At 33.8% G+C, this 14,111-nt stretch overlaps 1 protein-coding gene across 1 annotated transcript; it reads left to right on the top strand.

Annotated features, from left to right (window-relative positions):
• Window positions 1–4,788: 4,788 nt before the first annotated feature.
• Window positions 4,789–11,372, top strand: LOC110417227 (cold-responsive protein kinase 1-like). The gene is made up of 10 exons (XM_089783676.1): window positions 4,789–5,176; window positions 6,183–6,316; window positions 6,936–7,033; window positions 7,565–7,789; window positions 8,306–8,691; window positions 8,820–8,980; window positions 9,768–9,841; window positions 9,971–10,118; window positions 10,243–10,392; window positions 11,198–11,372. The coding sequence occupies exons 1-10, from the start codon at window positions 5,002–5,004 to the stop codon at window positions 11,276–11,278; spliced, it is 1,632 nt and encodes a 543-aa protein (XP_089639802.1). The 5' UTR covers window positions 4,789–5,001; the 3' UTR covers window positions 11,279–11,372.
• The last annotated feature ends 2,739 nt before the right edge of the window (window positions 11,373–14,111 follow it).

The raw sequence follows: 14,111 nt of genomic DNA, 5'->3' as shown, positions 1-14,111 counted from the left end.
TAGTTTTGTTTGTATTAAAGCCATCAAGGTAATCCATGAGTGGCAGCATGGCATGGTATGTTTAAATTTAATTTTTCATTGCATATGATAATTGTTATCTTTGAGTTTCATGGCATTCCAACAAAACAAGCACTTCTTATTCACCACAACAAAATGGATTAACTGAAAAAAAAAAATAGAACTTTGATTAACATGACAACTACTATGTTATTGAATGCACATCTATCTCATGATTTATAAGGTAATGCTTTATTAACATCATGTCATATACAAAATAGAGTTCCTTCCAATAATATTAAGCTTTCACCTTATGAATTTTGGAATGGAAGAAAACCAAACTTGAAATATCTTAAAGTGTGGGGTGCTTGGCCTTTTATAAAGTTTCTAAACCATAGAGAACAAAGCTTGAACCTAGAGCAATGAAAGATGTTTTTGTTAGATATGCCCAACATTCTAAAGCATATAGAATTTTAGATTTACAATTAGACGTTATTGTAGAGTCTATACATGTTATTTATTGAAAATAAATTTTTGTATAACTTTAACAATAAGTTTGATTGTGAACAAAATGTCTTCATTCCAAGTTGTTACCAAAGTGATATGATTTCTCATGGGACATCCAGTAAAAAAAAAAAGATGATACTCAAATTGAGCCTAGAAAAAGTCAAAGAGCCAAAAAAATAAAGCACTTAGATTCAAATTTTGTTTACTCGCAAACATTAGTATTCCTTGTGGAAGAAAGTAGAACCAAAGTGTATAAAAAGATACTTGTTTTATTAAATGTTGAAGATGATCTAAAAACATTCAAAGAAGTTATGTCTCCAGGGGATGTATCATTTTGGAAAGAAATAATAAATGATGAAATGGATTCAACCTTATCAAACAGAACATGGGTTTTGGTTGATCTTTCTCTTAGATCAAAACATATAGGTTATAAATGGGTATTTAGAAGAAAATATAACAAAGATAGTCTGGTGCAAACTTTTAAAGTTAGAATAGTTGCTAAAGGTTTCACATAAAAAAATTAATTATTTTGATTCTTATGCTCCCGCAGTAAGAATAACATCCATAAAAGTGCTTTTGGCTCTAGCATCTATTTATAAATTACATATACATCAAATGGATGCTAAAACTACCTACTTAAAATGAGATTTTAATGAAGAAATATATATGAAGCAACTTGAAGGTTTAATTCTTCTTAGAAATGAAAGGAAGGTTTGTAAACTAATCAAATCTCTTTATGGATTAAACAAGCTCTAGTGCAATGGCATGAAAAGTTTGATAGTACTATGCTTTTAAATGGATTTATACATAATAAAGTAGATAAGTGCATTTACTCTAAATTGACAAAAGACTATGATGTAATCATACGTTTTTATGTAGATGATTTGTTGATCTTTGTTACAAATATACTCGGAATTGTTGAAACTAAGAAATATTTGACTTCAGTTTTCAAAATGAAATATCTCAATGAAGCTAATACAATCATAGGAATTAAAGTCAGAAGAGATAAAATGTGAATTCATTGAATTAATCACATTACATAGAGAAAATTCTTCACAAATTTAATCATTCAAAAATCATAGAGTTTAATACTCTTTATTATTCTAGTATAAAATTGACTAAGAATTGTGAAAGAGATGGCACAATTAGAATATGCAAGTGTTATAGATAACATAATGTATGTTGCACATTGTACCAAATCGAATATAGCTTTGCCATTTGTAAACTTTCAAAGTTTACAAGTAAACCTAGCAAAGATCACTGGAAGGCTATTATTAAAATACTTGATATTTAAAGAAAATAAAAAATTTAGAAATTTGTTATAGTGGTTTTCCTAATACATTAGAAGGATTTTCTAATGCTAGTCGGATAACCAGTATTAATGAAAATAAATCCACACCAAGATGATTTTTACCTTAAAAGGCAGTGCCATTAGTTAGGCATATAAGAAGCAGACTTGTATTACGCATTCAATAGTGAAATCTAAACTTTTAGCATTAACAGTTGCTGAAAAAGAAACAAAATGGATGAGAAATTTATTATAAGATGCAAATTGTGACCATAATCGATGCTAGCCATTTTCATATGTTGTAATAGTGAAGCTACAATGTGCGTAGTTCACAATAAGATTTATAATCGAAAGTCTAAACACTTAAATCTGTAACATGCCTACATAAGGGAATTAATATTAAATAGCATTGTAACAACAATTTATGTTAAATCTTGCAAGAATTTGGCTAATCCACTTACTAGAGCATTACCAAGAGAAGCTATAAACTCAACATCTAGTGGAATGAGATTAAAACCATTGACTTAAATGCATTAGTAATGGAAACCCAATTTTGAGTTAGCAAAACCAACAATAAAAGTTCAATAGGTAACAAGAAGTTAATATATGTTGTTTTATGTATTGAATTTTAATATTAAATATCCTTATTCTAAAATATTCAATGCAGTTGTTACAAGAAAAAGATGAGCAAAAGGCTCTTAGTGGAAATGCTAAATGCTTGCAATAACAAGGACATAATGACAAATCTCACCTATATGAATATTGAAGTGGTGCCGCTTCAAATAATAGTTAAAAAGATTTACTCTTGTAAATATTCATGAAATCTGGATTAGTATAAGCCCATATAAAGTCCTAAAACAGTCAGTAGAATCTTAAAGCAATTGAATAATGCTATGTGTGTGATATTTTTAGTTATGGCATAAGGAATTATGGTTCAATCCTTGTGATACCAATAACTTTATCTTAACTTTAAAACTTCTACACTAATAGATAGTTCAAATCTTCAATATACTTTCTATTATGCATATTATTATTAATATTACAAACTAGTGGGGGATTGTTAGATAGTTTATAATGCTGAAAGTTTTATTCAAATTTTACTGTTTAAGATTAAAATATAACTATTAAAACAAGGGAAATGTTTTCAATAAACACAACTATTGAAATACACTAATTAATTATTTAGTGTTTGTAACAGATTCATCTATTGAAACAACAATAGACACATCTATTAAAGCACAATAAACACAACCTTTTAGTGTTTACAAAAGAGAACGTATTTCCAAAACATGCTTCAACTGCAAAAAGCATTATACAATAGGCTTGTTGTATCCTGTTTATAAATCCTCATAGTAAGCAATAACTCTTTCAACTCTTATAACTATTTTTCTAATAGAGAAGCCTCGAATATGTTATGTTAAGGGGCTCCTCCAACAACCATTTATCCTCCTAAAAGAAACCCCACTTCCACAACCACCACCCACCCCCGTCGACATCCTTTGGCTCCTATTAGATTCTCTAATACCTCCATATCCTTGAGCTTGATGATGTGTCTTTGTATGCCAGATATCTTCAAAGGATTAGATGCTAAAGGTATTCATCAAAACTTATTGGCACCATATTTCTCCATGTGAAGTTGTCTTCACAATGCATTCTCCTACAACCCATAATGTAATCACTATTTCCTCAACCATGCCAAATTTTTATGCAATAAATTTGCAATGTCCAATCCACCAATAACTTTCAATTTACACTCAATTTTTCACCTAACTTTTATCATCTTTCTCTTCTATAAGTTCCCTAAGTAGTTCTGTCATAATTGCTCAAGCTTCTTTATCCCCTTTTTGGTGTTAAAAAAATCGAGAAATAACATACTGATAATGAGTTAAGGACCGATTAGATGGCTTAATCTATTTTTGAACTTACTAATCACAGGATCCCATGTGTGTAAGCTCTTAGGATTAGCACCAAGCGAAACTCCAGGGTAGGTAAATCACAAGGAACCTACTTTGCATCGAAGAGTCTCACCTATTGTCTCGCACATATGGGATGAGGACCCATCCGAATATACAAAGGACTCGAAAAAGTTAATACGTAACTTTGATGCCAATTGGAAACACCGAAGTAGTTACTGGATATTTAAAGCTTCTTGCAATCCTTTTTTCACGAAAAAATTAATGTCGTCAGTAAATTGTAAATGTGAAGTTCTCATCATCACTATCATAAATATTATAAAAGGAGTACCTCAACCAATATTATAAATAAAAAGAGAGATATAAATATTTAATTAATCACCCACAAATTGATCATGTTGTAAACTATAATTTGAATATCATGTATTGTTTAGGTCGCCTATTTTTTGGTCTGTTATGCTCGCAAGACTTGTGATAACAACCCAAAATGTAGGGCCTTCTTGCTGTGTAGGTTCATGGATCCTTTTATCCCTGCTGATCAATGAAGCTTCTAACTTTAAAAAAAAAATAAAAATCATGTGTTGTTTGGCTACTTACTCATCATCAGTTTTATTTCAACTATTTATTTTCATAAACATGACAAATTTTTATTTAAAAGGTAAAGATGAGATTTTTGATTCGCATGAATAAATTAACAAGTCCATAGGTAAGTTGTTATGACAAAACTAATTAATTTATTTTCATGTCAAGTGAAGTAAATAGGTAAATGGAGTAAAAGTGTTAGAGCAAACAACATTCTTTTACATTTTAGAACCCTAATCCATGCTTTTACATACCTCCCATATGTCATTTCCGTGTACAAAGGTTTAAAGGAGCAAATTAATTAATAAAGAAATGCAAATTTCGTCAAAACTACCTTGAAATCTTCTCATTGTCTTTGATATGGACGGCAGATTTCCCGCCATTTTCTGGTATAGTCTTCGAATATCCGAAAGTATATCCCCTCTGATATCCTCAAGAATCTTCCCTATATCTACCGAAACCGATGCCCCCAACAGACAAAAGAAGAGAGGTGGAAGAAAAGAAATATTGAAATCAGACAAAATTAAGAAAAAAACCCTACCAAAAATATTAACTCTTCAACGAAACCCACAGTCATTGGGTTACAAATCTCTATCTCCATGCCATGTTCTTTCACGCTTCTATCATAGACCCATCTTAGTTTGCTACCTTTAAAAGCCAAAGTTGTAACCCAACTCAAGGACAAGCTTCAAATAAAAGACCCAGGTGCCTATAATGGAGATCACTCGTCCTTCACCATCTCATGTCGTTATTGCATTCGATGCAACTAAGGATCATAATGAACGCGAGCTTAGAATTACCATCGAAAACGTACGTGTAAGAGGTGACATTCTACGTGTTGGGGATACGCTTCTTATGCTTGGGGTTTTGCATCGAGTCACTCACCCTAGTAAGTTTGTTTCATGTTTTTATCATAGTGTTAAAGTAGTTCCATTCTTTCTTTCTTCTTTGGCTTATTTTGCGCAATGATGTTTCTCATATCTCAACTTGGAAATAAAATTTGTAATCAATTAAAGTTAAAGTCAAATTAGTATGATTTTGACTGATTAAGTATAGATACTATACTTCATCTTTGTCAAAGCGTAGAGAAAGACAACATATAAATGGTCTGCTAGAACCTAAAAAGAAGACATTGCTTGCAAACCTTAGGGAAAAAATGGACGGACGGAATGGTTCATTGGCATGCTTGTTGAAGAATACGGAAAATTGGTCATTATTTACTTTATTTTTATTAATTTTTTGGGGTGGATTGAGGTCTCTAATAATCAATATGGTATATAATATCAGAGAACTTGTTCAAGCTTATGGTCCAGAGCCCCTGTCTTTTGGCCTTCTGCTGCGAACTTGTATAGGAGTTTGCACGATTGGAACTCGGAAACGTGTTAAATTATGAAATTAATTTGAACCCTATGATGACATCCCATTGTAAATATTTGTCCTTTCACCTGTCACTAAATTTTAGATGGATTAATTCAGCACTAACGCTTAATAGTTAATTGAGGAATTAAGCTTTATCAACCTTTGACCTTACAAGACTAAGAATCATTTTAGTCTTCTCCTCCTTGAGGTAAGCTTTATCTTCTCTCTGCATGCAAAAGAAATTATAGGCAATAACATTAACATTCTTTTTGTAATAATTCGCAAGTGCAAAGATTGTTCTACCCTGCTTAATCAGCCTTGGCAATTTGCATTGCTTTAGACTACTGAGTCTTAACAAAACCACAAATCTAAATCACTATTGGTACAAACAAGTGGTCGAGCTCAGTGATCACCCGCATATTTGTTGAATCTGTTTAGTTTAGATAAAATTACATACACAACATTATAAGAGCATGTCAACTCACTGTTTTTCTTTTCCTTGCCCCTTGTTTTCTGCTCTTTCTGGGTTGATATAGTGGGTTACCAGAGCAAGGCATGCCCAGAATTTTTCGGAACAAGTGTTCGTGCCATGGAGGAGGAAATCTCAAAGAAGGTTGATGCTTATGTTAATATGCTCCACCAAAGTGCTGAAGACTGTGAAGACCAAGGGGTAATTTTTCTTTTTTTGCATAGACTGATGCAGAATTTGTTCTTTCGTTTTACTTTGACTTTTCTGATAGTAGGGAGGCAATTGACTGGATAGAACACGCGGGTTTGTTATGTTTGGGTGGCTACGCATCACTGCAGTCTTAGGTTCAATGTTGGTCTATTGTGGACCGTTGAACCAGGGATTGAATCCATTGTTACGGCTACTTCATGCCTCTATTTAATGCTTGATAATGAATGTATTCCAATTTCGTATACAGCCCTTTTCTTGAGAGATTCGTGGGATGAACCTTTTTCTTTTCCTAAATCAAAAATAATTTTTATCAATATCAACAAATTGATACAATCATGACTATATCAAAAACTTAGAGATAATCAGTCATGAAAAAATAATAGGGTTACATCATCAAAATCTTACTGTCAATCTCAGCAATAAACCAGTTTTAACTGTCCGTTACCATCAGGCATAAAACATTTCAAAATCTATCAATGCCAAACTCGGTTAAAGAACTCACACAAGAGTTTGCTTCTCTGAAAGTATGCACAAAAACAATCTTTCCGGCTCCCACTTCTTTTATTTTGGTTTTTCTTTTTTAGTAATAATAACACTTTTTCATGTTTAGGTGAGCATTGTAGTTAAAATTACAGCTGGAAATCCCATAAAGGATGTTATTCTACAAGAGGTGCTAACCTCAAAGGCAGCATGGGTTATACTTGATGGGTAAATATATTTTATATTTTGTATATATGGATCATAATTTACCTTAGTTTCATCATTATTTGTTTTATGTCCACTCAGGAAGATTATTCCTTCACTAATTAAGGTTTTCCATATCACTCCTCTACGTTGACACTTTGCTTTTCATATATGAATTTGTATTTGGTAGCACAGATCTTCAATATTGGTTTTAATGGAAATAGAATTGCTGTATTTGGTGGGAGATGAGTGGATGAAGACTGAAAGATTTGCAGCTTTACTTTCTTGCTTTTAATCTAGAATGAGGCAACCAATTTTACTTGGTACAAAAATTATCCTTGTACTATGACCTGCAGTAATAGAAAAGACATATACATCTCTTAAATTCAAACTTGATACGATTTCCATTCATTTGGTATCTTTTGGTTTTTAATTTTTGATGAAAGCATCCAAGTGAGAGTATATTTCTATAGGTATAAGCATTGTCTATTTATCAGTTGAGCTGCTCCCTCTCTGTATTCCTTTCACTTAGTCTTGACTTACAAATCTTAACAGGCACCTTAGACGGGATTTGAAGTTATATGCTAAACAGATACCTTGCAAGGTTGCATTAGTTCAAGATAGCTTCAACGTGGAGGTTTTGAGAAATTATACTATCCGTGAAACTGATGCTGTAGGACACAAGGTGTTCAATTCCATGTCCAAGCCTGTACCCTTATTGAACTTACACGGTAGTGAAAACATGGATCATTCAGAATCCTCTTGCCGAAACAACTCCTTGTCCATTACTTCCTTAGAACACTCCAAGATTGGCCACTCGATGCCTTCATTTACACTAAATTCACAGGAGAATAATTTTTCATCGGATTTTGGGTCTTCTTTTAAGCAGCACAAATCAGGTAAGCAAGCTTGTCAAGTGCAACATAAGTAGACATACTATATTGCTTTTCGGAACCAGTTCTAAACCTTGCACCTCTTGTATGGAATCATTATTTCCTTTTTGTACTATTAAGACTTTAAGTAGTACTGAGGTTAAATATAAATTTTTATTTATGACCCTGGCAAAGTATTTCACTTCGCCCCCCCACCCCACATGATAAAGCACTCTCATGTAATAACTTCTAAATTCTTTCTGATAATTGATACCTTTCCGCATCCTACTTAATCACCTGTATTTGTGGATTAGTTTCTCTCAACATTACCAAAGAGTATATATCTTTTCCTTTCAGATACACATTCCAAAGGAGAAGGTAAGCTACCTACTGCATTAAATATTGTCCAAAAGCAACAAAGAAGTGCCTTCCGCCATAAATACTCAGGAGCACGTCTTCTCTGTGCTGCTTGTGGGATAACGACTGAATTGTATATCCAAGATTCTACGAGATTCACTTATTCTCAGATTCAACAAGCCACTGATGAATTTGCTAAGGAGAACTTGCTAGGAGAAGGTGGATATGGTCATGTATATAAGGGTAAGCTTAAGGATGGACAGCTGATTGCAGCAAAGGTACGGAAAGAAGAAAGTACCCAAGGATTTGATGAATTTAATTCTGAGGTATCCGTCTTAAGTTTCGCTCGTCATAAGAACATTGTGATGCTGCTGGGTTATTGTTGCAAGGAGAACCTTAACATTTTGGTATACGAGTATGTATGCAACAAGTCTCTTCACTGGCATTTATTTGGTAACTAATAAACTTTTTAAGAGCGAAATTGATCTGAGTATCCTCTCCTATGTTTTTTCCCTATTTCTTTCATTAAAGGGTCTAAACTGAATTGCCTTCTATGTTTGGAATTGGGGAACTTTCTACAGATAATAAGGAAAATGCGCTTGACTGGCACCAAAGACGTGCTGTTGCCATTGGCACTGCAAAGGGTTTGCGTTTTCTGCATGAAGAATGTCGCGGTGGTCCTATAATTCATAGGGACATGCGTCCAAGCAACATACTGCTCACACATGACTTAGTTCCAATGGTAAGTTGTATTCTTTTATGATGAGGAGGTTTATCCAGTTTCGCATCAGATGTACAGTGTCTCGTATACGACTTCAATACCGGCAACATGAGTTCATTATTCTCATTGAGGCATATGTAGGTCTGCTCTTGTCATGTCAAAATTCCATAACCTTCAACTTACTTCCCTCGTTTTGTCCTCAATGGACCATATGCATTCATTTCTTATCTTGTCTTTGTCTCTATGCCATATATCCAGCATATCATTCTCGTCTCATCCATGCTCATTCTTTGCATGTATTGATACTTACTTTCTCAGCTTAAGCTATTAAATATATTGGTTGCACAATTAACGAGGGGTTAAACTACATAATCTCCCGCACGTATAGGGCACATTGTCGAGGAAAAATTATGCCATCCTTCAATAAGGACTATCAGTTGACTTCCTTCCGAAGTGGAAAGATTGTCCCACAGCATGCAGAAATTTCTGTATGTCAGGAATCTGATTCTTGTTAACCTTGCTAACAACCTTATGCGTACGTTGCATAACGTGAATGACTCTTGTCATTACATGAACATTAATAATAAAGCTTTTCTTATATTCCTGTTACTGCATAATAATTTTATGTACTAGATTAAATGATTCTTATGTGATAATTAAATGTACGACACAGGATCTCCAGAACAAGTTTTACCTGTTGGTCGTTTGTTTTAATTGCTGTTACCATATGATTTAGAAAAAAGGTGACAAGTGTTGTATTTTTTTTTATGAAACAGCGTGCTCACTGAAATGCTTTTTCTACCCACAGCTAGGTGACTTTGGTCTTGCTAGATGGAAGATAAATGATGATACTCTACAGACAAAAATTCTTGGAACATTAGGGTAGGACTTCTACATATGAGCCCTTTATTCATGTTGAATTCAGACTGTATGCATGCCATTGATGCGGCGATTATATATGGCCTGATTTTTCTAGTAAAACTATTGTGAGTGAACCTTTGTTTCATGTAGATACCTTGCTCCGGAGTATGCAGAGAACGGATTTGTTTCAGTGAGGACAGATGTCTATGCATTTGGGATAGTTCTACTACAACTAATATCAGGACGCAAAGTAATTGATCTGGAAAGGGAAGGAGAAAATGTATCTCTGCGACAGTGGGTAAGTTGGTCTCAGATTCCAGAACTTTTACTGCTTCACATTATGTATTTTCCTGTACATGATGTTCAGGCATTAATCAATTTTTACTTATTTTCCATTGCTCTGATGCTATTTGACCATTTAGGCAGAACCACTGATCGAAAAGCTTGCACTACATGAGCTCATTGATCCTCGTATAGGAGAGTCATATGACACATATCAACTGTACCTCATGGCTAAGGCAGCTTACTTATGCGTGCAACGGAGCCCTGAAATGAGGCCATCAATGGGGGAGGTAACAACCGTTGATGCTTTCCATATAGTTGTCATCAGAACTTATTTTAAGTTGCGTCTTTTTTTCGAAATCAATTATATTTAGAACAAGAAAATTACTTCCCTAATGATGTCACGAACTGCACTTCTCAACAGAAACAGGACCACCAAACACATTGCACAATCTTACCGAATATCAACTAAGTTTAGCATTCTAACCATTGAGATTACATTACATTCAGCAGAAAGAGCCAACAAGCGTGTCACAGTCTTCATGAGCCGCTTCTTGACAACTAAAAATCAACCTGGCAAATGTTTTCCGACTTTTGGCAGAAGCAACAATAGAAAATTTTCCCCCTAGTCTTAGGAGCTCATTGATAGACATTAATTCTATCTCTAGCTCCAAAAATTTGTTTGTTACATTCAAGCCAAAGCCTATAGCGCAGCAAAAGCAAACCTCTCAACCCATCTAAAAGAATTACTACCTCTAAAGTTTCAATTGACTTCATAAGGCCAGCTACCCGGCACATCTGTTTGATTGATTTCTGCATGGCAAGAATTTTTGACTAGTGTGGGAAGTTCTTTCTTTCCTAGGATAGGATAGGCTGAGAAGCCTGCCTGCACGGTATATATGATAGAAATATGAAACAATGAATCATCTTACACTGGTGAAAGCAGTTTACTTTAGTAAACATGTGTGCAAATACATATAAACCAGAAAATATCTGCATGAGTGGAAACGATGTGTCTTCTAACTATAAACGTCTCCATTCTGTTTCCATTTCTCTGTTTGAATATTAATATTGAATTGATGGGTTTTCGCACAGGTTTTGCGCCTTCTTGAAGGAGAAAGCGATAATTTCCACAGCTTGAAGGAAAAGTCCATGCCTCATTATACAAAGCGATGAAGAAGAATTACTTTTCTTTTTTTTTTGCATTTTCTAGATGGTACCATTTTCTGTTTTTTGTTTTCTAGTCAGCCAATTACTATTATACATCGTCTATTATTACAGTTTCATCTCAATTAGGATTTCAAAAGCTTGCATGTCAACATTTTCCACCATCGACATGAGAAGGAAAAACCGATGTACCATATCATTTTTCAATTCCCAATCTTAGTAACACATTTCAACACTGTTGTCATATCGTGTTTCAATTCAGTCTTAGGAGCACATTTGAACTCTGTTTTAGTCTAGCATCTCAATTTCCCCATCTTTTGCCCTGATTAATACTTCTCTTATTAGAACTAGATTAAAACCTTAACCCACAAGTGGATGCTTGTCCTGAGATGGTAAGCATCATGCGTATGTACAAATATATTTGTATATAGTAGAAGATTTTATTGGCTATAGTGATACTTTTAAAGGATACAGGATTTTTGGTGTAAAGACAAAAAAAGTTTTCATCAATAGGGATGTCAGGTTTGATGAAGGGCTATTTTGGAACTAGAATAGTAACTCTGCTGAAGCTGGTGAAGATGTGTTTGCTGGAGCTGATGAACAAGGTGATGAGGAGGTTGAGTCAGTTGACTTGGAGGATGAAAGACTTGTGGTAAGAGGTACTAGGTCTTTAACTGACATTTATAACAGATGTAATTAGGCTATGTCAGATCCTACAAGCTATGCAGATGCACAAGCTGATGAACACTGGAGAGCTACAATGGATGCTAAAATTCAAATGATTCTGAAGAATGGAACTTGGGAGTTAGTCGATAAACCAAGTGGTCAAAATGTGATTTGTGTTAGATAGGTGAAAATTATGTTTCGTATTGCATGTTGGTACTTGTGGAAATGGAGGAACTCGTCGATCTTTGAAGACCGATTAATACTGGTAGAAGAAGGGCGTTTAATTACGATTAAAAGCATGGCTATTGCGATTGTTAATTCTATAGTTGATAAATCAAGTGATCAAAATGTGATTTGTGTTGGATAAGTGTTTAAAACCACATTGAATCTTGATAGCTCAATAAACAAATACAACGCAAGACTAGCTGTGAAAGGGCATTGCTCAAACCTATGGAGTGGATTTTTTTGATACATTTGCTCCAATTGTGAGGCATGATACTGTTAGGCTGTTAATTGCTTAGACAGTTAGAGAGGATTGGAAAATATTCCATCTAGATGTGAAGTCAGTAATTCTGAATGGAATTTTGAATAAGGACAATTATATTGCACAACCTAAAGGGTATGTAGTGTAGGGTTAAGAAAATAAAGTATGCAATCTTGTAAAAGCATTGTATGGTCTCAAATAGGCTCCTAGAGCATGGTATGAGAGAATTGATGATGATTTTAAGAGTCAAGGGTTTAAAAGGAGTATCACAAACTAGCATTATGGGTCTGTTTGGTTGAAGGGAAGTAAGGCACATTCCTTGCATTTTAAAAGAGTGTAATCACATTTCATTGTTTGGTTGAAGGGAAGTACAAATGGCACCTTATTGCAGGGAAAGTCATTGCCTTCAGTTAAAGGAATCTTATTCCTTCAGCTCACCAAGGGTAAGTTACTTTCTCTTAGCAAAGGGAAAGTAAAAACTCGTTTTTTTGCCCATCTTACCTCGACAGTCCCTCATTTTCTCTTTTCTCTTCTTCCTTCTCACCCACACATTTCTTCTTTTTCTCACCGCCCCAAAGCCATCTTCATTCTACTACTTAGGTATGTATAGAAAAGATTGCAATGTATACTTCTCAAGCATTCAAATATTTTTTCTAGTATTATGGGGTTTTTTTGGGTTGAGTAAATTAGGTTTTAAAGGTTTAGGGTATTTTTTGTGATTTTGGGGTGTGTTTTCTCTATGGGTTTAAGGTTAATGCAGATGAAACACTTATGTAAAAGGTTGATTTTGTATAGCTATTAGGGGATCCGGCTCTCTCTGCTGTTTCATATTTGTGCAAAGGTTAGGGTCTTAGCCTAGATTTTTAGTGTATTTTCAGCAAAAGGAAAGTGTTGGTTTTATTCTTGCATTTTGCCTGATTGATTTTTACTTGCTGCTTCATATTTTCTTCTAGAAAAATATGTATAATAATAGCATTGTGGAGATAGCTAGAGTAGAAGGGTTTAAGGTTTTTAGTCAAGAAGGGAAAGAAAGGGTCAAGGGAAGAGAGAGAATTGTGTTTTCCTATTGGATTTAAAATAATAGTTTAGGGTAGATGATAGTTTTGTGGCTTATGTAAGATGGTTGGTTCAAGTTTATATAATGTTTAGGGTAGTATTTAGGTTGTGTTTAGGATATATGATACAATGCATTGTACTTTTACAATACACTGTCTCATAGTTTTATATTGTGTTTATATAGTGTTTCATATAGTGTTTAGGGTGTTTAGGGTAGTGTTTATATAGTGTTTCAAGTTGAATTCATGCATTCTTTTTTTCTCTTATCTTTACAAATATGGATTAAATGCTACATACAATATGTTTAAGCTAGTTGTTGTTAATTACACATAATTAGGATATATACTTTTACTTTATTGTTTCATTCTATATTGTATTAATTCCAATATTGCTACATGTGTGAAGTAAATTGTCTAACTATTTTTTATATGTTGTCTTTTTATATTATAGTTTAGACAATGAATAGATATTCTAAACAACAAATTACAATGAACGTGTCTACTATTACAGTGGTGTTACAGTTATATATAATAGTAGTGATGATTACTATCTTGCTTAACGAATATTGTTACATGCACTAAAGGAAAAGAAAGCATAAGAGGTTATATAATGGCTCTAGTTATAAGAGGCATATTA

The sequence above is a fragment of the Theobroma umbraticum genome, unplaced genomic scaffold, assembly GCF_002168275.2.
Source record: "Theobroma umbraticum cultivar Fairchild unplaced genomic scaffold, ASM216827v3 scaffold_51.0, whole genome shotgun sequence".
Classification (NCBI taxonomy): Eukaryota; Viridiplantae; Streptophyta; class Magnoliopsida; order Malvales; family Malvaceae; genus Theobroma; species Theobroma umbraticum.
This window is presented reverse-complemented; position numbering and strand designations above follow the sequence as displayed.

What these genes read in the sequence shown, in the direction of transcription:
- LOC110417227 (XM_089783676.1), top strand. Translation starts at nt 5,002, where the DNA reads ATGGAGATCACTCGTCCTTCACCATCTCATGTCGTTATTGCATTCGAT. An exon ending in GCATGGGTTATACTTGATGG is followed by an intron (nt 7,034 to 7,564) that starts GTAAATATATTT and finishes AAATCTTAACAG; the next exon opens with GCACCTTAGACGGGATTTGA. An exon ending in AAAATTCTTGGAACATTAGG is followed by an intron (nt 9,842 to 9,970) that starts GTAGGACTTCTA and finishes TGTTTCATGTAG; the next exon opens with ATACCTTGCTCCGGAGTATG.